This window comes from Talpa europaea, assembly GCF_964194135.1.
Source record: "Talpa europaea genome assembly, chromosome: 11".
Taxonomy (NCBI): domain Eukaryota; kingdom Metazoa; phylum Chordata; class Mammalia; order Eulipotyphla; family Talpidae; genus Talpa; species Talpa europaea.
The window spans coordinates 18,807,458-18,833,933 of NC_140078.1; the positions used below are offsets into that span (position 1 = coordinate 18,807,458).

The following is a 26,476-nucleotide window of genomic DNA, read 5'->3' on the forward strand; positions in this document are numbered from 1 at the left end:
TTCCTGCAATAACTCACAGATGAAGAGCCTTTTTAGGGATAACTGCAAAGAAAGGCTGATGCCAAGGATCAGATTTTTCAAGTTGGACAGGCTCTTAGGGACCCCTGTGTTCCGGGTGAGGTCATGAGGCCCAGAGATGTGAACTGATTCACCCAAGATCACACAGCTCTTCGGAGGCAGTGCCACAGCAAAGCTCGTGCGCCAGGCCACAGGGCCCCACAGCTGCCTCCAGAGCCCCCCCCTAGCTATCAGGAGAAAGGGGTGGGGTAGGGAAGGTGAAATAGATGGGAGGGAACACAAGAAAAAGGCTGGGTGGGGGATTGGGGAAGAGGGGCGCACGAGACCAGAATCCCAACCCTCTCCTTTTGCTCTGGGCTTTGGGAAATCCACTGGCTCTGGTTTAGCTGCCTTAGGGGATAGGAGGACCTCCTGGGTCCAGGTTCCCTGGTTGAGGCCAGTAGCTGCCCAGTTGCTGGTTTTCGCCTCAGAAGCCGGGCCCTCCCTCTCCTCTCCACTAAGGGGCAGCATCACCCCGGCGTTCCGCCGTCCTCGCCGCAGCCCAGCTGGGGAAAGTTGGCGGAGGGCGCTGGTCAGCGGACAGGGGGCGGGGGCTGCTCTCCGGGACAGCACCGATCTGCTCCCGGGGATGCACCTTGCTCCATGGAGGCCAGGAGGCCGGGAAGGGCAGGTTGGTGGGTGGGGTTGGAGGGAACTGGGGCCCCCAGGCTGCAGCCAGGCCCTCAGAAGATCAGACCTAGCTGTGCTCCCAGCTCAGTCTTCTTGCGGAGTTCCGGGGGCCACTCCCGCCTGGCGGCTGGCTGCAAACGCAGAGTTAATTTTGGTGACACAATTGTTATTTCTCAGCTGATTTGATGCTCTGCGGAGCAGGCAGGCTCCTTGATGAGTTATCTCCCTTCCAAATTCCCTATCTGATTGCCTCCCTCTGGAGGTCAAGGACAAGGGCAAACCCCGTCTCTGATTGGAACTGGTAGATGGGAGGGTACCATTCAGCCGTGTGGCCTGTCCTCCTCAGTACTGGTGCCTCGGGATGGGGCCTTTCCTGCCACGAACTTGGACATCTTCATTCCCAGCCCTGAGCTGCCGGGAAGCCTCAGGGGCTGCACGTCCCTCCCATGTTTGCTAAAGGGTGACGGCTAGAGGGAAGGGTATTGACCAGGCAAAGTGGAGGCCCGTAGTGGACTTGGGCCGGCACATGACCACATAGGCACCCTGAGGTGCTGTGTCCCAATTAAGGCCATAGAAGAGCAGAGTGGAGGGACTTGGGGGAGGAGGGTCGCAGTCTCCCAAGGAGGAACGGTTCACACCACAGGGACATCCCTGCACAACTCCATGGAGCCTGCCTGCTGCTGGGCAGAGAAGTGTATCTTGCAGGGCTCAGGGAGTGCTTTCCTAGGCTGATCACTCTGCGGAGGGCTGGCCACGGGATGGGGAGCGGCCCTTCTTGCCACCTGCTCCCTGAGGCAGAGGAACAGTTCCCAGACCAGGCTCCGCCTGGGGGCCGCAATGGGGACCACAGTTCTCCTGGCCTCGCAGGGCCCCAGAGCACACAAAGGCTGGCAGGGGTACTACAGGGAGGGAGAGCGCCAGGTGCACTCCTCTGGCCCTGGGCTCCACGGAGGTGGACAGAAGGCAGATGGCGGGAAGTCCTTGGGGGTCCGTGGTCCAGGGAAGCCCTGCCCGGCGTGGAGGGCATGTCTGCAGCCTTGCTGAGAGCTCCCCGGAGTCCGGAATGGCAGAGCCAGCCCACCTCTGTGCTGCCACAGGCGCCCCCACAGAGGAGGATGCCCCCCTACTGGGACCTTCAACCTTCAGAGGCATCTTTTGGTTCACCCGTCCTTCCGGTGTGTCACAGCGATGCCCGCGGCCTCGGCACCGGATGACCTGGAACTAGGAGGATCCCTGAGGAGGCTCCAGCCAGTGGGATGGTGGCTGGCAGATAGTTTTAGAGCTACAGACACTGTTCTGGAAATAGACTCATCCTGAAGCTCCAAAACATAAGATGAATCAAGATGGAGCTGCTGTGCTTAGGAGGGGAACTCCAGGACCCCTGTCCCCACCCAGCTTCCCTCAGCCGCCTGCGGGCTTGCTTGGGGGGTTTCCTGCCTGGACATTGCCTTTTACATAAATGTGCCTTTTATGTTTTTTCTTAGTGAGGTAAAAACTGAGAGAGATTTCACTGGCGGAGAGAGCAGGAGCTATTTGCAGAGTCGCTGACTTGCAAGGCCCCATTTTCCCTCCCCAACTCAGAGGCCGACAAAGACAGATGAGGCCAATTGGGGGGATTTGCACCACTTTACAAGATCCTCCTTCTGCCCTGTGGGTGGATTAGCACGTGGTGGGCCTGGAGCAGCTGCTGACCACATCTGGCCCCAGCTCCAAAGTGGTCTGGGCAGCCAGATCTGGACTCCGGAATCCGATCTAGCTATGGCACCCTGGGAGAGAGGAAGGAAGAGCAAAGGGCTCCCCCCGCCCCCCAAGATGGGTGCACAAACCAGAAAAGCCCCTTGAAAAAATACTAGTCCTTCATGGGGGCTCCTGGAGTTTGGTAGAACTGCTCAGAGCCCTCCCCTGCTTTCAACCCTCCACAGCATTGGCAAGACCCCCCAGGATTCTCCAACCTTAGATCACACTGCCTCGGGGGCAAGTAATGCAGGAACCCCCTACGCTCCCCATTGTAAAGGGCCATCTACCCCGGCTCGCAGACCAGCTGTGGAGAGCTCATTGCCTGCCCTCTCTGGTCCACTGCTGGACAGTGGTAGGTGCTAGAAAGATCTTCCCACTGAAGAACGTGCCTCCTGTAATGCCCTGTACAAGTCAGCCCATCTCCCTTCCAGTTCCCGTCTTCCTACAGGCACCCCCGGCCTGGAAGAATCCAAAATGTCCCAGATGCCCTAGAGACAGTGAAGCAGTCCCAGGATTCATTTTTGGCAAAACATTCAGTCAGGTCCAAACCCTCCTCAGCCAAGGGCCAAATGCAAACCCCGTGGGGCTAAGCTGTGCCTCTCTGCAGCCACCAGCATCAGTTTCTTCAGGGGCTCCCTTCCACAGGCATGGATGGGGTGGGGGTGTCATGTCTGCAGAGTGAGGCTGAAGAGGCAGAGCTGGGTTGAGGAAAATGGGAGATGAAAAGAGGGGGACAAAAGCAGCCAGGCACCACCTCCTACCCCCCAAAAAAGGGTGGCATGAGAAGGGTGACAGATGGAGAAGAGGAGGAGAAGGGAGAGGAGGGAGGTGCAGCCCCCTTGGCCTCACACCCACTGCAGGAGGCCTGCTCCGCTCAGCCTTGGCCCTGCTGCTGAAATTCCAGCTCTGTGTGCAGCCCAGCTGGCTCACTGCCAGTCATGTGCCAGCTCCAGGCTGGGCAGAGGGAAGTGGGGCACGCGGCGGGCATATGGACGAGAAGCCAGGAAGTGCAGAGCAAAGGGCTGGATGTCCGCTTGGCCCAGGGACCAGTTCAGCCCTGCCCTCTCCACAGGATGAGGCCACAAGCCCCGGCCTTCACGAATACCCAGGGAGAGCCTGTGGTGAGTCTTGGTACTGGGCCCTGAGGGGCCAGAGGAATCGCATGGCCAAGCCTACCTATCAGGACACAGCAAGTCATCGGGCTCACTAGCCAGCTGCAGGAGGTGTGTGAGAGGCAGGGTGTGCAGTGCTTGTGGCTCAGGCCCTGGGGCCGGCTGCATGGCTGTGAGCCTCAGAAAGTCGACCTTGAGGCAGGTTCCACGTCTCTGAGCCTCATTCTACTCATCTGCAAAGTGGGGGTACTTCCTATATAGATTCTTCCCATGAGTGACGGCTCAGAATCAGTTCAGGAGGAGTGCCGAGCACAGGGCCTGGCACATGCTAGCCACCCGGCACTGGCAAAGTCAGTGCTGAGAAAAGGTGCTGGGTCTCATCACCACCGAAACCCCACCGCCTAGCCTGAGCCTGCCCTTCATCCATGATCCTCGGGAGGAAATGCCCTCAGAACTCAAATTGTTCTCCAAAGCATAAGTACTGTAAAGCAGAGGGCTGGGGGGCAGATGGTATCATCATGCCATTCCCCTCAGCCTGGCCGACCCCTCTGGTCACTCTGAGGTCTTTGGCATAACCTTAAGGTTTGTTGAGAGCAAGGATCATTGTGAAGACAAGGACAAGCCAGACTGTCGGATTTTTTTTAAAAAATCAGGCCATATGGGGGAAATCAGAGACTTACAGAGGTCACCTCGACTGCAGTTCAAGGCTATTTATACAAAGAACTTTGGGTTGGGGGGTGGTCACATCTGCCCTGGGTGGAAAGGCCTGGTCACAGAGGGCATGGCTCCCCGAAGCCAGAGTCCACACTACTGTGAGGCCTGAATGAACGTCAAGTGTTGGGCTCCACTGGCTTGGTTGTGGGCACTGGGGCAAATGTTTCAGAGCTGTGTATGAGCCATGGTGATATAGCGTCATCAGGTCACACTCCCCTCCCCCTCCCCTGTGTGACATTTCCTACCCCTAGCCTAGGCCTTCTGCCTACCTAAAGCTTAGACTGCCAGCTTACATGCCACCTTCTCCAGGAAGCCCCCCCTGGTTTAGCACTGAACTCTAGTATCGAGAGGTGCCTTTGTCGAATGCCCAGGTAGCTGGGTTCTTGTTTCCTCAAAGCTGGTCTCGGAGACATTTCTGCTTCTCCTGTCTTGGTTTTGTTCTCAGCTTCTCTACCCAAATCAAACTGTGATCTTGAGGGTGGAGACCAGGTCCTCAGAGTTCCCCTGGGGACTCCCAATACTGACTTCATGGGGTTGTAGAGGCTCAAATGAACTCACACATAGGAAGCATTCAGGACAGTCCGGGCACACAATAAATGCCACTGAAGCGTTTGCTCTTTTAATTATTATTATCTAGCCACCCCCACCCCCCAACCGCCACAGCCCCGGGAGCAGGCTGCAAGGGCTGGGTGGGGAGGGAGGAATAAGTGAAGCAGAAACCGGGAGGAGGAGGGTTTGCTCCTGCCCTCATCCCTCTCCTTCCCTCCCTCTCATTCCCTTCAACCTGCTTCTCCTTTGTGCTCAGACCACAGGACCCGCCCCCTCGCCCCGTGAGCCATCTCTGGCTGCCATGCCCTTGCCCTGTGCCCCCCTAGGTCCCCAAAGGCCGTTTCATCACGCCTCAGCTCCCTGCCCCGCCCTCCACCCAACATGTGCAGAGCCCGTGGCCTCTTGCCAAGGCCTGGGGCTGCCAGCAGAGGCAAAGAGACAGAAATCTCACCGCTCGGTAGGTTTTCTTCTGCCCAGCGTGCTTGGGGGCTTTGCCTGGCTCCGCTGAGCTCTCCACATGCATCGAGTAGATGATGTCAAAGAAATCTTCCACCACAGCGACCCGCTTCAGAGAGATGCCCTCCGGCTCCGACAGGCCATCTGCCCCCTGCGACAGGGTGGACAAGCTGTGTTAGTATCAGGGAGGATGGAGGGTGAGAGCTGCGCCCTGAGGCCGCTGGGACGGGTTGGGGGCAGGGTTGGGGGCAGGGATGGCGGCGCTGCTCCCTGACCCCTGCAAGGCCTCCTCTGCCAGCGGTAGGTCTGAGGGGTTAGAGGTGGAAGGCGCCTGCTGAGGGGCCCCCCCTGGGCGGGGGGTGCCAGAGTCAGGGTGGCTGCCGCTACTAAACCTACCACAAACAATGGGCAGGGAACGACAACAACCAAAATACAAATTAAAAAACCAGGAGGCTCCATGTTCACAATTTCAGACAGATTGTGCCAGACTCAGGCGGGGAGCTCTTGAATCACACGCTGTGCCAAGACCATCCTGGGAGTCTCTGGGGAGGGGGGAGTGCTAAATAGATGCGGCCCCATCAGGAGCTCGCCAATTAGCAGTAACCTTTCACTGTGGTCCTGGGCTGGGGTCCCAGGGGAATGCTAGGATCACCTGGGTGACTCCTGCCTCCGCCCTGGCCTTTCAGCAAAGCTTTTCACCACTGCCCGCCCTCCCCACTCCAGCAGCTGAGCGCCAGCAACAGCACCGGGGCTCTTTGTGTGTGGAGCTGGAGAGAATAACAGACACGTGGAGGTGGCAGGGCCGCGTGAGCAGGGTGGCCGTGAGCGCCACCCCCACCCCCAGCCTCTTATCAGGCTGGCATGAGTGCTGTCAGCTGGCCCTGGCAAGGTGTGCCAGGATGGAGGTGGGGTCCTTCAAAGCAAAGAGCTGCTTGGTCCAGCCAGCCTGCACCCTCTCCCCCAACGGGGCTGGGAGGGAGTGGGGAGTCTGCAGGGCATGACCACTCCTTTTGCACCGAGCACAGAGACTCAGGGACACAAGCTCTCAGCCATCATCTCCCTAAAGGGACACTCAAAGCAAAGGGGTGGGGGGCAGGAAGGGCAGGAGTTGGGGAAAAGGCAGGTTTTTCTCTAAAAGTGTCCCGAAGACAAATCTCTAAGACATTTGTCTTCCCCAAAGGATCCCACGCAAGAACATCAGCTCTGTGAGGGTATGGGCTTCATCTGTTGGCTCATGGCTGTTTCCTCAGCATCTAGAACAGTGCCTGACACATAGTAGGCTCCATGAATAACCACTGACTGATTACTGACCGGCAGCCAGGCAGGGCAGTTTAGAACTGCTCATCTGGTTTGGACAGGGCGCTGTGTAAGTGGCTCTGTGCAGTTATTTTGCTTCTCTCAGTGTTGGATCCTTGATCTAGAAAATGGGGAAAAGAGAAGCACCTTTCCCAGGAGTCACAGAGAGGAAAAAGTGAGATGTGCATGCAGCACTTAGCCCCAAGCCCAGCCCGTAGGAACTGTGGGGAAAATACTGTTATTAAGAAGTGCTTTGCCATTCTCCAAGCTTTTCCCAGCTAGGATATCTGAACATCACAACCACGCCGGGAGGTAGTTAGGGTCAGGGCCTGCCTGTGGGACAGAGGCTGGGAAGTAGCAGAGCTGTCTTGGGCCCTTAGTCTTCGTAGTCCGAGGTGCATAAAGGCCCTGCCGAATGGGACAAGCGTTCACAAAACATCCAGGGTTTGGTTTTATCCAGCAGCTTCCCCAACATGCCAGGAACAGTGAGCAAGGGCTGTCTCTCTGCCAGGGGCCAACTTGAGAGCAGAGAGCAGATGGGAGAGGAAGGGCAGTTGGACATCTGAGATGTAGGGTACCAAACCCTAGAGCCAGCAGGCAGTGCCTGAGTGATGACTCTGAGCGGTGACCTCGCCAGCCCTGTACAGGCCCTCTTGCCAATGGCTTCCTTCCTGGTCAGGATCCAATTCAAAGGGGACTTTCAGATAGCACACATCTGGGGTGTGGGGGTAAGGTGTGCGCCTGCATAGGGTGTGGGTGAGGAGTGCTTACTGGTCCTTGCTGTGAGATTGTGGGCAAAATCTTCAATCTCCCTGAGCTTCACTTATGAAATGAGCTGTAAAACCCCATCTCTCCTCTGTTTCTAAACCCAGGAGACACTGTTACCTCTTTCTTGGGGGGTATCTTAAGTCCCCCTCTTGAAATCCTGAGCCATCCGCAAGGGCTCATCAGTGACTAACTCATTCATTAGTTGACTTATAACTCGCCAGCATTTGGGGGACCTTGAAATACTGCCACCATAGAACCAGATGGAACAAATGTTCTGACAGGTCAATTATATTATGCTTCTAAGGAGAGCCTCATGTTGGCAAAAACAAACAAAAGAATCTTAAGAATGAAAATATAACTGGGTTTCTATTTCTTGATTTGGGCGGTGGTTACACAGGTGCATTCAGTTTATAAAAAGGCATTAATCTGAATAATTACAATCTGTGTACTTTTCTGTATGTCTACTAGATTTTAATTTTTTATTGTTTACTTTTTTTTTAAGAAGCATGATGGCATGGGTAGTGCTGCCACATTCTGGTGATCTGAGCCCATGGTGTAATGATGGGCTTACCTGCTCAAAACATTATTTCAGGTCAGAACACGGATATTTATGGAAATGATCAATAAAGGCGGGAATAAAGACAGAAATTTAATGAAAAGATAAGGTTTTAGACGGGGAGAAGGGAAGTGCTCCCTAATCAGCTCAGTGATCTCAGGCAGGTAATTTCTTGACCTCTTACCTGTTAAAATGGGCCTAAAAAAGTCCCAGTTGGATGTTCCTAGGATAAGGTAAGGGTAGATGTCAGACAGCTGCCACATACAGGCTTGTAAACATTCTCTTTGAGATTTAGGAATCTGCCCTCACCTCCTGCCCCTCTGTTCCATGCAGGTGAAAGCACAGCCACCCTCCTGACCGCCAACCTCCCCCAGCCACCCACCCCAGGTCAGCCCATCATCAGTAGCGCTGCATAGTCTTACGTACTGTAATTCCTAAGTAACACGCCACACAAACTTGGAATGAGCCTCCCGCAGCCAGGAGTAGCTAACCCAGATCAAACAGCAAAACACTGCCCAGCGCCTGGCCCTCCCACATTCACTCTTAGGCAGACATGAGGAACCAAGAGCTTTGCACCTGAAAGTGGCCACAAAACTATCCCAGAGAAACTCTTCAGGGGAACATTTTCAGTAGTTCCCTCTTTCAAAATTGATTGCTCTCTTGCCTGGTTTCAAACCCGGACCCCGTAATCAGTCTACCTCGACTGCAGAGAGGACACAGGAAGGGAGACGGCCTGCAATGGCCAGAATCCACACCATTTGAACTGTCCTCCGGTGAGCTGTGGCCACCTGCACACCATGTGTGCTACACCCTCAGGGAAGAACACCAGGATATCTATATGGCCTTCCAGGAGAACCCTGGGAAGAGAACAAAGGGATCCCACGCTGTCACGTGCTACAGACATCTCTGCCATGCCCTGGATCCACAGAGGCAATAACCTTCATGCTAAATGCTGCAGGAGAGGTGCCTTCCCTAGCTGAGAATCCAGACACAGCACCACCAGGCAAGAACTGCTAATTAAGGGAGAGGAAAGCACCTTCCCCATAGCCTTGGGACGCCTCTGCCAACCACTTCTGCTTTGTACCCAAATTAGCTTAATCTGATCCACTGCCCTAAGCAAACTGGGCCCTGGATTGACAAAGGAAACTCTGTGTCATTTACAGGCTAGATAAAAGGGGGGGCCTGGAGCCTCCTGACTATCCTGACTTCCTGGGAAGGCCAACCAGGAGTGATGGAATGGCCCCCGGCAGCACCCCAAGGGAAAAGTCATGAAAAACACACCCATTGCCAATTGCGCAGGACCGACCTCTGGGGCCCTGGCGCAGGGGGGATAATATTGCTATGGAAACACACGCCATCCTTTTGAACCATCCAACTCCAAAATAGCTAGCCAGACCCAAGCCAACTAAACCAGAGCTGGCAATAGTTTTTTTTTTTTTTTTTTTTTTTTTTTTTTAATTTTTTTTTTTTTTTATAGAGGCATGTTTATTTATTTATTTATTTGTTTGTTTGTTTTGTTTATACATGCACTGGGTACAGTCAGAAGCACGGGAGGGTGAGAGAATTCACCAGAGCCAGAGCGGAGAACAGAGCAGGCAGAAGGACCGAAGTACACTGCTGAGGGGAGCAGCGGGTGGCAGGAGAGGTCTGCGCACCATGTGGGACCCTCCTCCGGTGGCCGGGGAGCAGCCGGGGATTGAACCGGTGCCGCTGAGGCTACGGGCAGCTTCGCAACCCAGCGCTCAACCGCTGCGCCACCAGGGAGGCCCGCTGGCAATAGTTTTTAAAAATTCATGGAGTAGCTTTCTTAGACAGCATCATCTTCCTTAAAACCAGCCCACCGAGGAAATCATCTAATGCCTACTTAAATACTGCTGATATTTCAGAATATTTGGAAGAGTGGTCCGCAAAGTGTAGTCCTCACCTGCATCAACATCACCTGGGGAACTTTCTAGAAGTGCATACTCTCAGGCCTCACCACAGACAGACCAAATCTAACACTTCTGGGGTTTTAACAGCCCCCTCCCAAGATGAGTCTGATACAGGACTGATTTTTAGCGATTTTTGATTAGAATATTTCCATGATGGAGACAGGAAGACAACTTGTGGGAAAACTGGGATTGGCTCATTAAATGTATATGCTCTGTGCTTCTAGGCCTAATATATTGAATATTTTCTTCTCCAGTAAAGGCCAATTTTCCTAATAGTGGGAACAAAAGGATCCAACTGGGAAACATTAGTATATATTCTAAACACCTGCCCAGATACTTGCTGTGGATTATGGACAGAAAGGCCGCAGCCTCTGCGGCGCCGGTTCGATCCCCGGCTGCTCCCCGGCCACCGGAGGAGGGTCCCACATGGTGCGCAGACCTCTCCTGCCGCCCGCTGCTCCCCTCAGCAGTGTACTTTGGTCCTTCTGCCTGCTCTGCTCCCCGCTCTGGCTCTGGTGAATTCTCTCACCCTCCTGTGCTTCTGACTATGCCCAGTGCTTGTATAAATAAATAAAAAAATCTTAAAAAAAAAATAAAATAAATAAAAAAATGAGTGGATCCTGGGATCAGCCCCACACTGAAAAAAAAAAAAAGTTATAAAAAAAAAAAAAAGAAAGGGCCATGTACCCCACTCCAGTCCTGATCAGATTTTTAAAGCCTCTCTGGCAACATGAATTGATACTCAAGCAGGTCATGCCCTGACAGGTCTTTTCTGGCTTCCTCAGTTTCTCCAGTGATCTGAATACTCAGCACGTCTGCTACATCCCGGGTTGCAGACCTATTAGGGAGATCAGCACGTCTTACCAGGCCATTAACCAGGGCCCCACCAGGGTGGCTCACCCTGCAGGTGAGCCTCTGAATCTGACTGAATCTTGCCTGTCTCCCCACTAAGTCAATTAAATGGACCCCTACCCTTGGTGACAGGTGAGATCCAATTGCTAATGGATTGCAATTCTGTCATCTCCGTTGGAACCTCTAAGTCAGTTGCCTGTAATAAGTTATATACTTAGCAAGGTGGGCGCACTGTTTCAGGCCACCAGGATGCCATTTAGTGTACCACTGTCACTATATTAGTGGTGTGTGCCTCCCAGCAACAACGAGGCCACGGTTGAGAGGATGTGGCTAAATAGCAGGGACATTTCTCAACTGGGTTCCTAGGTAAAGGGAGAAACCACAGAGAAAGTCCTTAGGACGTGCCTTTTTGGTGCATCTTAGAACCAGCTCTTGATAAGGTATAAAAATCAATGAAATTGCTGTCAGAGGGGAAAGTCAGCCAGCAGAACACACCCCTGGGGAAACACCCTTGGTTACCACTTGTGTGGGAGCCCAAGACTTCAGGGGGTTGATTGCACAGGCAAATGTGAGGAGGCCACGCCATCCCCTCCGGGCCAGCCAGCTAAGTGGCTGAGATTACAAGCAAAAGCTACCGCACACATTAGCAACGTGTTCTTTCTAGAACCATGACTGTCTCTGCTGTTCCCCAAACCGCATTTTAATAAATTCAGGCAGGACTGGGGTTCTGGAAGTAAGGGTGGCAGTTGTGGAGGGGGGGCAGAGGTCCTACAAAGTCTAATTCTAACTCCTGGCAGGGCTAAAAGAAGACTGAAGGGAGGGGGCCTTCAGGAGGAGGGAAAGAGGTAGAGAGGAAATTTTCAAACCACACTGAACCGACAGAAGGAAAAGAATAGAAAACCAGAATGAAGACCACCACCCACAACCTGAGAAATTCCTCAGAATCCCCAAGTTGGTCATCATTTGTAAAGGGCAATCAGATGATTGAGGGGGGCAGTTATTGCTTACATTGGGCAAAGACAGAATTTCTCTCAGTGATGAGTACTACCTCCTGCGGACTGGAGACTGAAAAGCCCCCCAAGATAAAGATTCACACCAGAATTTTAGGACCCAGAGTTGGCTTGAGCTCTGCAGGCCGAAATGGGGCAGAGGGATGAGACCACATCTCCCCCCATAAATAAATAAACACACAAACAAGGAGCTGAGGAGTCAATGCAGCACCTGCCTCTTCTCCACCCCTGTGCACAATCTCCAACTGTTAGTGCGGAGCCGCCACCGCGTCGCACCTGCCATCTGGAACAGGCCTCACATATTCCAAGACCTCCTTTCTGCTTCGCTGAACCTCCATCTTCTTTCAAATCACGCCGGGGACTGAAATGCACACCCCCGGCCACAGAGAAAGGTGCCTGGGATCAACCCCCAAACAACATAGAAGGGATGCCATATCCTTCAAGCTCTGAATATCACTTTTTCCTTTTTGGTTTTGTTAACTCTGGGATGTCTGGAGAGGGTGAGGGGGAAGGGGTGGGAACAGGAAGGGGTGCGGTGGATTCAAGTATTCCTCTCTAGGAAAGAGAGGGGCAATAACCTCGGTTAAGTGGTGGTGCCCTAGACACTCTCAGGCAGGACAGGGCCCCTGGCTGACTTGGAGATTCTGGCCTGGGGGTGCCAGGAGGGCACAGGTGGTCTAGGGCTGAAGTCGCAGGCATCAGGGCCAGGGGCTGGCCAGCCTGGGTCTCAGTTTCCAGCTGCGCTGAGGTGACACAACACGCACAGTGACTTTCACCCCCTCATAGGAGAGCTGTGGGGGATCCGACCGATGCACAAATAGCATCCGCCCTGGACGAGACACCCACAAATGACCGCTGTCACTACTACTCTTAAGGGGACCGCTCCAGGACTCGGGGGACCCGCCTCCCTCGGGCGCCGCGGCCGAGGACCGGAACGGGGTCGCGGAGAGGGGATTCTAGGCGGAAGGGGGCGGCCCTGAGCCAAGCAGGCCCCGCGGGCGGGTCCCTCGGGGCGGAGGCTGGCGGCCCGGGCGCGCTAACGAGCGGGGGCCCCAGGTGCGGGCCCCACCCCGGGCCGGGAGGGAAGAGGAGGGGCCGAGGGGGAGGGGAGCGGCCCGCGCGCTAATGACTGTTGACAGCGCGCTCTGGGGCTGGCCGGGCCGCGCGCGCCGCTGACAGCTGCTCGGGCGTGGGGAGGGGGGTGAAGGCGGGGCGCGGGGCGGGGGTGAGGCGGCTCGCGTTTCCCCCAAGGCGCACGCGCGTGCGCCTCGGCGGGGAGGGGCGGGGAGGCGCGCGCGCGCCGGGCCTGGGTTCGGAGGGCCTGCTGGAGCGGTTCGCGCGGGCTCCTCGCGGGCAGGCAGGTAATGAGAGTAACCATGGCAACCCACCAGAGGAAGTGTATTCTGCAGGAGACGTTAATCCCCTCTCCCCGGAGCTGGGACAGCCTGACTTTCCATTCTCACACAGTAATTAGATACCAGCTGTCAGTGCAGGGGGGATGGCTCCGCGGCTGCAGCCCGGCTAGGGGGGGCGCACAAAGGGGCGGGGGGGGGGATTCGGGGAGGAGGGCGTTAAAGACACAGGGACGCTTTCCGACGGTGGGCCAAGGCGGCGCGCCCTCCCCGACACCCGCCTCCAGGCGCGCGCCCGCTCACCTGGAGACCCCGCCCGCGCGGGGCCCCGCCCACTCCACACGCACCTGCTGCGCGCGCGCCCGCCCGCCTGCCCTCGCGTCCCCCCTCCGCCCCACCTCCTCGCTCCCGGCGCACCTGCCCTGCTCGCGCCCTCCCCTCCCCGGGACGCTGCCCACCTGTCCTTTGTGCGGGGCGGTACCATTCGATCTGGCCGGCTCTCCTTCGGGGAGCGCCCGCTATGTGCCAGGCGCTGTGCCAGAGCCTGATCTGCGTAATCCTCACAGACCCTCCGCGGTAGCCGCCTCTGCTGTTCCCGCCCAGGGCGCCGCGGGGTGTGGCCGTTTGCCCAGGGTCAGGCAGCCTTGAACCCCCATCCTGATGTCCATTTAACCACCACGCCAGAGCGCCTCCCCATCGCGTCCGCATCCGTTATAGCTCCGGGGGCCTCCCAACAGCTCAAGGAGACAAAACAACCACACTGGCGGCTGGCATCGTGGTGCAGCAGTCACTGCCTCATTTCACTCTCTCAGCAGGCCTGGAAGGCTCATTGCTCCCATTTTACAGGTGAGGGAACCGAGGCACAGAAAGCTGAAGCGACTTGGCGACAGTCACAAATAGAGTGGCAGAGCTGGGAGTCAAACACAGGTAGTCAGACCCCAGGATTCCTGCTTCTAGCTCCTGGGGACTATTAATCCCACCTACCCCACCCTGTAGTGCTGGTTTCTTTCTCTGATCAGTGAGGAGCTGCCCTTCCTAGTCATACCTGCGAAATCTAAATCCAGTCCTAAAGCCACTGCCACATCCCTAATTTCTGCCATGCCTCCCAGAAGCCCTTGCTCTCAGCGTGGGCAGCCAGTCGGAAATCATTCTAGGCCAGCCTCTCCATTTCCCAGGTAGGGAAATCAAGACCACTAAGGCAAGAGGTTAGCCCGAGGAAGAGAAGGCCATTGGGAGGGGTTCAGTACCTGAGGACTCTGCTGTGCTTCCTGCCCCCCAGCCCACAATGAGGCTTGTGGGGGGTGGGGAGAAGGGGACAAGCCAAGGAGAGGCAGGAAGTGCTGAGAAGCAGCACAAGGCTCCTGTCCACAGTGGCGGCGGCTGGTGTCTGGGGCAGGAGGAGGCTATCTGATCCCTTCCCCATTGCCCTGGCCATGACCTCCTCCCTCCCTCCATCTCTCCCTCCTCCCTCATGGCCAGGGTAGCCAGCACCCAGGCCTGTAGCAGAGAACCCAGCGTTCTCCAACCCAGCCTGCATTCCTGTGGGAGGAGGGGTGGGGGAGGCTGGGCTGAGGGCTTTAGGGACAGGGGCACCCCTGGGGCCACCCCATCCCACACAGGCCAAGGCCAAGCTGCCTCCAACCTCATGGTTTCCTGCCTCCGTTCTCCCCATCTCCCAGTAGCAGAGTTGCCTAAATTTGGCTCCAGGAGAGAATGGGGGAGGTGGCAGCAGGCGGGTGCTGTCAGAGGCCAGGGCGCAGCTCCCTGTCTAGCCGGCTGGCATTTTTGCTGTCTGGAGGAGGGCAGGGGGCTCGGCAGCCCTCTCTGGGAAAGGGAGATGTTCGTACCTTCTGACATGCACTGAGTAATGTGCGAACGACATGCAAACTGAGCTTAAAATCAGCATCTCAGCCTGGGAACAGCTTGGGTGCTGCTTTCGGGATGAGAACAGAAGGACCAGCGGCCCATTCCCCAGGGGCTCTAGTGGACTGGGTGGGGGCACAGGGTGTCTAAAGTTGGAAGTTAGGAGACTCGGTTTCTTGCCAGGTGGAGCTGTGGGACTTCAGGTCAGTGACTGGACCCTCGGGGTCCCAGCCTGAGGGCAGGACCATAGTCTTCTTTGCCTGCCCTGGCATAATGCTTGGCACACCCTGTCTCCTGGTTAAACATGTGAGTTCTGTAGCCACCCTGCCCGGGTTTGAACCCTGGCTCTCCACTAGCCAACTGGGTGAGTTCCTCAACAGCATACCCAGGCAAACTAGGCATCCCTTCTAAGACAGCCCTTTCCCTTCCCTAGAGGTTGGCTATAGGGGCAGGGCCTGAAGTTAGCCCTGGATTCTAGGTCTGCCTCAGCCACTGAGGCTCAACTCATGAGGCTCCCCTCATCTGGAAAAGGGGTTCAGAATCTCAAGGTCAGCTATGAGGTCCATGTGAGGGCCTGGCAGGCAGGGGGCACCCCAGAAGTCTTCCCACTGGCACAGTTGCCTTGCTTTGCACGCTTATTCAACTGCTTTCTCTGTCCGGCTCCCATCTCCCCTCTGCTCTCTTGGTTTTTCTTATTTTCTTTCTTATCTCTAGATAGTTGTAACTTTCTTGCAGTCTCTCTCCTCTCTCCATTCGTCTTGGTGACCTTGGGCCTGTCACTGCCTCTCCAGAGACTCAATCTACACATCTTGCTAAACGGGGATAATGGTAGGTAGATGATGAGCAATGTCCAGGATTTGGGGCCACTAGGCACGTGATGGGTCAGCACTTCTTTACAAGACCTCTCTCTTCCCCATCCAACATCCCAGATGACCAGGAGGGGCAGGCTGTACCCTCAGCTCTATCGGGGATAGGGTGTTGGGGCCCTGCTTCTCTGTTTAACCCCAGATAACTGCTCTCCAGCCCCTCGGCAGGGGCTGATATGAGTTGAATCCAATTTCCTGCCACCCAAAAGCCACTTCCTGCCAAACTCAGGCAGATACCAGAAGAACTTGTTTTCTGTGTACAGAGCAGTCCCTGGTGGGGCAGCCACCCGCCTGGCCCGGGTGTGAACATTTTTTCCATTTGCCTGTCTGCGTGGTGACGCTGGGTGGGGGAGGATGAGGACTCTGCCCTCCTCACCTCTGAACCTGCCAGTCCTGCCTGTGGCAGCCTCTGGGCCTGCCAGCCATCCAGGAAGAGTGCCAAGTGTCCCTTTGGGCCCAGACAGGCCCAAGACAGGCGTGTGTAGGCAGTGAAACACAGTCTGGCACAGCCACACACACAGTAAGTCTGATAGAGTCCCCACAGCCACCGGGCATTTGGACAACGACTCCAGGAGACAAGTGTGTGACACAGAGACCGCCACACACACTCAGAAACATATACAACCATACCCCATCACTGGACAGTGTCACACCCAGTCACACTCCGAATCCCACACTGACAGTAACCCAGTCTCAGAACTGCTCACACCCATGCACACAGATAGGAATCTTCCACAGAGCTCCCCACACTCACCCAACACCCCCCATTCCAGGTGTATTCACTGAGCCAACAAATGCTCTTTGAGGGTCTGCTCTGTGCCAGGCCTTGGAGCTAACCCACAGGAAGAATTACTGGACTAGTGAAAAATAATTAGCTGACTGTGCTAATCCCTCAGTTTCCTTATCTGTGGAATGGGGGTAAGAGCCTGTAGGGCTATCAGGAGAACTAGTGAGCCAATGTCTACAAAGCCCTGTCGTGCCTGGCCCAGAGAGCACTGTTAGGTTACATTGGCCAGCCAGGAGCACCCTGTGCCCTGCTTCATGCTGACATCTCCTGGCCTAAGCCCCCAGCTGCTGAGGTCCTACTTCCCATTTTCACAGATCAGGAAACTGAGGCTCAGAAAAGAGGCCCACAGAACCCTTTGGGGCCCCCCCTGACCTGTCTCCTGTCACGCTCCCACTCTGCAGCTCCAGTCTGCCTCACGCCCACTCACCCCACGCACTGTTGCCTCTGCCTGGAATGCCCTTCCTGCTTGCTCTTGGCATCACCAGCTACTTTCGGAGTTGCCTACTTACACAGCTCCTCCAAAAGCCCATGCCAGCCGCTAGTTCTGACCCTCAGGGCACTTCTCATCTGTGAAAGAGTGGACACCCCCCACTCCCCCACTGAACTTTCAGGATCAAGGGTCAGGACAGTTTGTACTGTTTTCTGGCGCACAGCAGGTGCTCAACAACTTTGTCAACCAAATGAGTAAGACGAAGTAGGCTGCTCTTCAGAGCCACAGATAGGGACTGGAACCAAACCGGGGGAAACCCTGAAGCGGAGCCCCCTTTATGCCACTGTACTTCTCGCACACCAGCAGGCACTTGATAACATGTGAATGAATGAATGAACAAATGAATGAATGAACAAATGAGCGAATGAAATGAAGATCTCGGGATCCCAGGCCAGTGTTCCCTGGGCTAACCCCCTTCATTTCCTGGCAGCGTGGACAAGAGCCAAGCTCCAGCCGCCTTGGATGGTGGCGGGGCTGACGGGCCGCCTGAAGCCGGCTGTCAGGAGCTCGTCTGGCCACAGCCGCCAGCAGGGGAGACCAGCTGGCGGTGCAGGGTCCATCGGCCCAGGCCTGGAATCTGAGCCGCCCTGAGAGGCCCCACTTCTCTCCGGGCCCCCACAAACTGGCCTTTGTTCCCCAGGCTGGCCAAGACAGCAGTGTGGGCTTTCTCTCTGCCTGCGGCACCCGCGCTGAACCGGCGGAGTAAATGGGCCAGCCTCCCCTCTGTCCATGCCCAGGACGTAGCTTCAGGACTAAATGGAGATGTAATTTTCTATACAAATCCATGACAATTTAGATGGAGTGATTGTAATTGGCTTTTCAATGGGGGTTTTGTCCAGCGCTGGTGGCTAGAACTGGGTGGCCTGTTTGAGGCAGGCTCCATTTAAATGACAATAAAGCAATAATATTGAGGACTTGTACAGTGCCCAGAGCCCCTCCTGGGCCCAAGTGGAGCCTCATGTTTATGGATCTGGTCCTTCTCCAGGACTGTCTGGACAACCGGGTGGTGGGGGGCAGAGAATCCAGGAGAGGGGCTCAGTATCTCTGGGCTTCCAGAAACGGCATTGCCATGGCTGGGGCAGGGGCCCATGTCTACGGCTTACCTGCTCCTTCATTCCTTGCGCACTCACTGCCTAGTGCTCCTGAGGACTGTCTGCTATTCCAGGTGCTGGCAATGCCGAGCACCCTCCCAGGCAGCAAGGGAGGAGGGTACAACGACTAGCACAGCATGAGTGCTGAGAGCAGGAGCGAGGGCCAGACAGCACAGGTCAAGTGCTATTCCACGCGCACCAGCTTCCTGAGCTTTAGCAAGTTACTTAACCTCTCTGGGCCTCCCGTTTCACTAGCCATTAGGTGGAGCTGAAATAAAAGTTATTATGAACACGAAACCCTGAGCAGGGCTCGGTACAGTGCCTGGGGTATGGAAGGTGCTATATGGAAGTTATTACTATGGTTCTTTCAAAGCTCCAGCTCTGGTGTCAGACTTGCTGGGTGATGCTGGGAGCGAGACTTAGCCTCTTTAAATCCTCACTAGTTCTCTCTAGAGTGGGGCTTCAGAAGAGCCGACCCCATGGGGTTATGAGGGCTTCAGGAGAGGATTCGGGCAAGTGCTTAGGACAGGGTCAGTGCTCACTCATCGGCATTAGCTCTCCTTACAGTGAGGCTCCCAGGCCGTGAGGAGGTCACCATCCAGTGATAATTATAATGCTGAGTGCGAGACAGAAAGGGAAGAAAAGAAAGCTCACAGGAAGCCACGATGTAGCTGTCTCTGCCATCAGGGGATGCCCCAGAAGGGAATGAGCCACGAGGGTCCCCACACCCACCCTCGTGGCTATGGGACTGTGGGTGTGGGACTGTGTTAAGGAAGGAGGGCCTCAGGAAGGAGGTGACATCTGGACGGGACCTCGAAGGGTGAGTGGCATTTTTGTCAACAAAGGTGGATCCCAGCGGCACTGTGGCTGCAGAGTCATAGGCAGACCCTCTAGCCTGGAACAAGTGATTCCTGACCATGGGGAGGATATGAGCAGGGTGTCAGGGAGTCCCTCCTGGGGAGTGATGTTTAAAGCACAGAGGAAGGGAACTGGCCTGTGCAAAGGCCCAGCAGCGGAGGGCGGCAGTGCCACAGGCAGGGGTGAGCGAATAGCAGGGAAACTGCAAAATGTGACTGGAGGGACAGGACTGGGTTGTGCCTTGCCATTCGGGGAGACAGACAGCCATAGTGGGGTTTTAAGCAGGAGGGTGACACCATCCAAATCACATTGGATGTGATATGCTTGCAGAAAATGAGCTGTGGAGAGGATGAGGTAGAGGGACCACAGGGAGACCTGTGAGAAGCAGTTGGGTCACTGGGGAAGGGAAGTGGTTGGATCCAAAAAATAGCAGGGGGGTTGCTCCCTGGTGGTGCAAGGGGTTAAGACGCGGCACTATGAAGCAATCGCAGCTACTGCAGCACGAGTTTGATCCCCAGCCAGGGAGTTACCCACAAGGTGCAGCAGACTTCTCCTGTCTCGCCCGCTGCTCCCCTCAGCAGTGTATTTCAGTCAATCTGCCTGTTCTATACCCCACTCTGTCTCTGGTGAATCCTCTCACCGCCTGCACCTCTGGCCTATACCCCAGCTCTTGTATGCATAAGTAAATTTTTTTAAAATAGCAGGGGCTTGGTAACTTGGGTGGACAGGTTGGGGGCGGGTAGCAGAGGAACACGGGCACTCACGGTGCCCATACATCAACAAGGTACATCAACAAGGTTGGTGGGAGGAGATGAGAGGAGAGAGGTGAGGGCTGCCTCCCACCTCTCCATGCCAGGCTAAGGCTTTAGGGCTTTTTTTCTGAAGGCAGCAGGGAGCCAACATCACAATTTTTCTCCAGGCAGGGAAGACCATGCTGAGAGCTCTGCTTTCCAGAGACCATTCTGGGTGGAGGGGGTGGGTGGATGAGGCTGGAGGGAAGAAAGCAGGGAAAGAGAGTGGTTAGTGGGGACTCAGAGGCCTCAGTGGGCATCCTGGCCATCTCCCAACTTCCAGAATAACAAATTTCTTCAGAATGGTCTAACAATTAGCTGCGGAGGTCACACCTGTCAAGGCAGAGATGGGCGCCCCCTTACCCCCCAGGTAAACTCAAAGCCTGGTGCTCTAACCCTCTGTCATCATCTGCTTTGGTTGCTAATAAAATCTATCCTGGATAGTGTTTCATCCTAACTGTGAACCATAGCGCCCCCACTGTAAGCCTAGGAACGGGCAGGCTGTGCACACCCATTTTTCAGGTGTGGAAACCAAGATTCCCAGAGATAGTCACTTGCCTAAGGGCACACAGCTGGGCAAGGAGAGCAGGCTCAGACCCAGGCAGACTGACTCCAGAATCAAACACCAGAGGTCCTAACCAGGCCACATGCTGAACAAGGCTTCTGGAAGTACTGGAGGTGGGGAGGATGCAGAGATGTATTGCGATTCTGAATTTATTGCCAATCTCTAAAAGTTGGAAACTTTCGTGGAAGAAATTTCAGGGAAGAAACTTTGGATGAAATCTCCTGATGTCCCAGTCCTGGAGCCTCGTCTGTTTTGTGGCCTCCAGGGTTCACCTTCAGCCTGGGCCTCTCCTCTACCTGCAGCCAGCCAACTGGACATACCTGAAAGTGAGTGCTGTCCAGGGACCCTCTGGAGCTCCAGGGAAAGGCAGACTTCCATTCCCCCAGTGGGTGTTGGGAACACCACAGCTCCTCCGCCAGAAGTCCTCTGCTGGGAGCCTTCTCTATCTCCACTTGTTCAGGCCAAACACCACAGAGCCACCTTGGATTCCTCCCTTTCTCTCACCCCGCCAGCCCTCATTCCTGTCCATCTGCAAATCCTGTTGGCACCACCTTTAAACCATATCCAGAACCCAACTGCGTTCTACCACACCCCTGTTCCTGACCTCCAGCCCTAGGGGCTGCAGGATGGGTTAGGAGTCAGGAGGGAGGCATATGTTGACAGTTGAGCGCACTGGAGACCAGCTCCCACCCTCCCTGTCAGGGTGTCAATTCCTTCCTCTGCAGGATGGTGGTATAAACTATGTAGGTCGGTGCCCCCCATTGTGGCACAAGGGTTAAGAACCGCGCTATGAAGCAATCCACAGCCTCTGCAGCACGAGTTCGATCCCCGGCCGGCCAGGGAGAAACCCACATGGCGCAGCAGACCTCTCCTGACTCGCCCGCTGCTCCCTTCAGCAGTGTATTTCAGTCAGTCTGCCTGTTCTGTTCCCCACTCTGTCTCTGGTGAATCCTCTTACTCCCTGCATCTCTGGCCTGTACCCCAGCTCTTGTGTGCATAAATAAATAAATCTTTAAAAAAATAAAATAAAATGAAAAATAAACTATGTAGGTCATTTTGACTCCCATTACTCCTTCGTCCGTATTTTGGAGCTGGGAAAAGTCTAGTTCATGACACTTCATGTTAAAATCCTAATTCCCTTCTGGCCTGGGCAGGACACAGGCAGACAAAAGAAGAGTGTGTGGGTGTCTGAGGCAATGACTATCCTGACTGTCAACACCCTGGTGGCAGAACAGGGTGAAAGTTGTCTTGTTCACCAGACTGGATCTCCAGTAGCTGCCAGAGTCCAGCACAGAGTATGTGTTCAGGAAATAGTTGTTGAATGAACAGATGAATGATTAAACCCTCCTGGCCTTCACTCACTTTTAGAGGGCCTCGATTTTCCCATCTGAAAACAGAGTATCTAATGCCTAATGTTGCTCTCTAACACTTATTGAGCATTTATTACATTCCAGATACTGATCCAAGTGCTTTACAAATATTAATTTTATTTACTCATCACTGTAATTTCAAGAAGTAGGATCAAGTTCCTTTTATAGTTGAGGAAACTGAGGCCCAGAGAGGTTAATTACATGACCAAGGTCACACAGCCGGAGTGGTTGAGCCAGAGACCAACACAGGCAACCTGGCCTCAGAATTCTCATTCTTAAACAATATTTCAGGCTGCCCTTCTAAACGAAATTCAGTTTGGGGATGTATTAGGCAGGACTGCCAACTCAATAATTCTTCCATGGCTCCCTATTGCTATTCAAATAATACTCAAATACCCACCTCTGGACTCGAGGTCCCTGGAAGTAGCTCTAGTTACATCTCCTCCCTCAGGTCCCAGCACAAACCCAGCATTCCAACTGCCCCAGCTGCTTTCCTTCCCCATTGGCCCTAGGGACACCCTGCCTTTGTGCCTGGATGTACACTGTTCCCTCTGCTCAGGATGCCATCCTGGCTCCTGAGGCATTTTCCCTCCTCCTTTCATTCAAATACCCCTCTTCCCACCTCCAAGATTTCCCTGTCTGCAGCCATATTGTCTGCCTTTTATTGATATTTCCTGGAAGGTACTATTAAGGTGGCTCAGGGGCTATAGCACTATGAAGCTATCATAAGCCACTGAGGCATGAGTTCGATCCCCGGCCAGGGAGTTGACCCGGATGACACAGCAGACCTCTCCTGTCTCCCTCAGCAGTGTATTTCAGTCAATCCCCCTGTTCTGCTTCCCACTCTGTCTCTGGTGAATCCTCTCTCTGCCCCCCTACCCCAACACTTCTGGCCTGTGTCCCAGTTCTTATATGCATAAATAAAAATCTTTAAAAAACAAAACAACAAAAAGTGCTGTTTTACTGATAAAAAAAAAAAAAACTGAAGGGAACCAAGATGGAAACCAGATGAACCAAGAAGGGAAGTGAGTTGCCCAAAGTAATATGGGATGAAATCAGGTCTGAATCCACATTTGCCTGACCTAAAGCTGTCAGCCCAAATGCCTGAGTCAGACCATAACTCTTGAAGTCTGTGTGGGTCTGAGCTGCCTTAGGAGGCAATAAGGTCTGAGGGCAGAGGCCACGTCTCACCCATCTGACACCCCCAGCACGTCACACATGCCAGGCACACAACAGGTACTAATTTAAGATTCCCTAGTGACTGAACAGCCTTTACCATCTGCGTGAGTCAGAAGCACAATAGTACCTATTGTACTAATTTAAGTTTAGATTAGGACTTATTGTAGAATATACAAAGAGCTCTTATAACTCAATAATAAAGCAACAAATAATTAAAAACAGGCAAAGGATCTAAATAGAGCCTCAAAAAGATATACAGACATTCAATGAGTGCATGGAAGATGATCAACAACTTAGCCACCAGGGAAATGCAAATCAAAGGCCCAAAAGAGTGCTTGCTTTGGCAGCACATATACTAAAATTGGAATGATGCAGAAAAGATGGGCATGGCCCATGCACAAGAACAACACAGATTTGTGAAACATCCCATATCTTTCTGAAAAGATGTGAACCTATAGCTCTAAATCATATACGGTGTTGTAAACCGTTAAATAAATTTTAAAAAAAGCAATAAAAAACCCCATGAGATATCACTTCATATCCACTAGGATGGCTCTAGTCAAAAGACGGGTAATAACAAGCGTTGGTGAGGATGTGGGAAAATCGGAACCCTCATGCACTGCTACTGGGGTTGTAAAATGGCACAGCCACTTTGGAAAATAATCTGGCAGTTCCTCAGTATATGACCTTAAAAATAGAAATTCCATGATTCAGTTATCCCATGGCTGGGTACTTACCCAAAAAGTACAAAACTCTAATTTAAAGAGACACACAAATCCCTGTGTTTACTGCAGCACTTTTCACAATAGCCAAGAGCTGGGAACAGCCTAAGTGCCCATCAACATGACTGGATAAGAAGATGTGATATATACATATACACGACAGAATACTGCTCCACTATTAAAAAAAAAAAAAAAAGAAATCCTGCCATTTGCAACAACATGGATAGAACTAGAGGGGATTACGCTTAGTGAAATGAGTCAGACAGAGAAAGACAAACACTGTATGATTTCACTCATGTGTAGTATATAGAGACACCAAACAAACAGATGAACTAAATGAAACAAAAATAATCTTTTAGAGTATAAGACCAATTAGTGGTTACCAGAAGGGAAGGAAGAACAGGGAAGGGTATGATGAAGATAAAATTGGACTTTTAGTGGTAAACTTTATGATATAGAGCTGTCCATTTATAATCCAGCACACCTGAAACTTACATAATGTTATAATACAATATTATGTCAATAAATAAAATAGTTCAGAGTGGAAAAAAAGGAATTATTATATGATATGGCGATTTCTAGCAACTCCTAGGTGAAGGAGAACCGAAAACACAACCACACAGAGGCTTGTGCCTGACTACTCACAGTAGCATCACTCAGAACAGCCAACATTTGGAAACAACACAATGTCCGTGAGCTCTTGAGCAGGTCAATCAAATGTGGGCCATGCATGTGATGGAATAGTATTCAGCACTAAAAAGGAAGGAAATACATGCCACAACATGCACAAACTTTGAAAAGTGTAAACTAAGTGAAAGGAGTCAGACACAAAAGACCACATAATGTATGATTCCATTCATAGACAAGGCCCCAAAGGCCAATCTATATAGAGAAAAGCAGATCGGTGGCTGGGAAGAAGACAGGGAGACATGGAGAGTGACAAGTGATGGCTATGGAGTATCTTGTGGGGGGTGATGAAAATGTTCTAAAATTGATTGTGGTGATGTCTGCACAGCTCTGGATATAATAAAAACCATTGGGTTTTTATTTTATTTTAGAGTTGTATTTTTTTTTAATTTTTAAAAATTATTTATTTATTTGTTTATTTATTTATTTATACAAGCACTGGGTACAGTCAGAAGCGCGGGAGGGTGAGAGAATTCACCAGAGCCAGAGCGGGGAGCAGAGCAGGCAGAAGGACCCAAGTACACTGCTGAGGGGAGCAGCGGGCGGCAGGGGAGGTCTGCGCGCCATGTGGGACCCTCGCCCGGTGGCCGGGGAGCAGCCGGGGATCGAACTGGCGCCCCAGAGGCTGCGGGCAGCTTCGCAACCCAGCGCTCAACCGCTGCGCCACCGGGGAGGCCCCTAGAGTTGTATTTTAAATGGGTGAATTGTAAGGTGTGTGAATTTGATCGCAATAATGTCATTGTAAGAAAAAGCAACCGACAGGATAGTGTACAACTTATTTTGTATAAAAAAAAAGCCCCAGAAATATATGTGTGTATCTGTAGGTGTAAAATATCTCTGGAAGGACATCCCAGAAAAAGCAGTGGTTGTCCCTGGAAAGGGGAACTGAGTGGCTGACAGGCAGGATTTGTATGGAGACTATTTTTTTTCCCCCACTGTATATTGGTAACCTGATGAATTGTTTTTTTCAAATAATGAGATTCTATCACCTTTTCAAAATGTTACACTTAAAAAACAAAACAGAACAAACAACCACCAGTGGTTTATTACTCACTGGCCCTCAGCCAGAGGATGGGTTTGGCTAGGCAGCTCAGAAACACAAGAGATCAAGAGAGAAACCCAACTTCACAGTTTTTAAGCCTTGGTAACATCCATCCTCTTGTATTCCTTATACAAGCTCTGCCAGAGGGTTCAGAACCCTCCCTGTTTCCACTAGCAAATCCTGTGGCTCCTTTCAAAGCAGGCAGGCCTAGAATCTGCTGACTTTTCACTCTCCACAGGCACCACTCTGGCCCAGGCCACTATCCCCTTTACACCTGGATCATAGCACCAGCCTCCTCCCAGCTTCTCCCCTGATCTATACGACACATTAGATCTGCTCCTGCTTCTCACCACTGGCCAGGCAGTTCCTCACTTGCTACTTCCTGCCTCAGGTTCTTTGCACTAGCTCTGCTCTCTGCCTGGAACACTCTCTCACCAGATAGCCACGTGAGGTACCTTCCCCAACCTTTCCCCATAAGGAGGCCTTCCCAGACCACCGGATCAGATCGTGAACAGCAGCCACCTGTTCTAGCTCCCTCCCCTCCTTTATTTTTCTATGTAAAACCTGATGTATTCAATATTTGTTTGTTTATTTGTTCTTGCTTGTTTGTGATCTGTCTCCCCCAGATGTAGGCTCCATGAAAGGCAGAATTCTGCTTCTTTCCCCAGCACCAAGAACAAGGCACATTGTGGGTGCTCAAAAATATTTGTTGAAATAAAACTGGGTCCTGAAAAACTGTCACAGACCAGAGGAGGTAAAGGAGATAAGATAATTAAAAGTAATGTGGTATTATGATTGAGATCCTCGAACAGAAAAAGGACATCAGAAGAAAAGTAGTAAATCCAAAATAAATGTGTTTAGTTAAGTGTTGCGCCTCTGCTGGTTCTTTAGCTGTGACAAACAACCCAAAATATTGTCAAATATTAACAATAGGGGAAAATGGGTGAGAGGTATCCAGGAACTCTCTGCACTATCTTTGCAACTTTTTTTGTGAATATAAAATTGTTCTACAATAAACCACTCATTTAAAATTAAAACATTTCTTGATGAAAGCACAAAGGGGCAAATGAGGCTCAAAGGTGCAGCACTTACCGCAGGCTACACAAGCAATAAGAAAGTGGCTCATGGCAGAGAGACCCGGCAAA

At 53.0% G+C, this 26,476-nt stretch overlaps 1 protein-coding gene across 2 annotated transcripts in view; it reads right to left on the reverse strand.

The window, feature by feature from the left end:
• The window catches only part of NOL4L (nucleolar protein 4 like), a gene marked incomplete at both ends in the record, with an annotated part of 120,343 nt that overhangs the window by 64,865 nt on the left and 29,002 nt on the right, over positions 1-26,476 (reverse strand). For both annotated transcript variants that reach the window (XM_084246810.1, XM_084246809.1), the window contains one exon: positions 5,251-5,406. In XM_084246810.1, the coding sequence (XP_084102936.1) occupies positions 5,251-5,406 (156 nt within the window). The remainder of the gene's footprint in view (positions 1-5,250; positions 5,407-26,476) is intronic.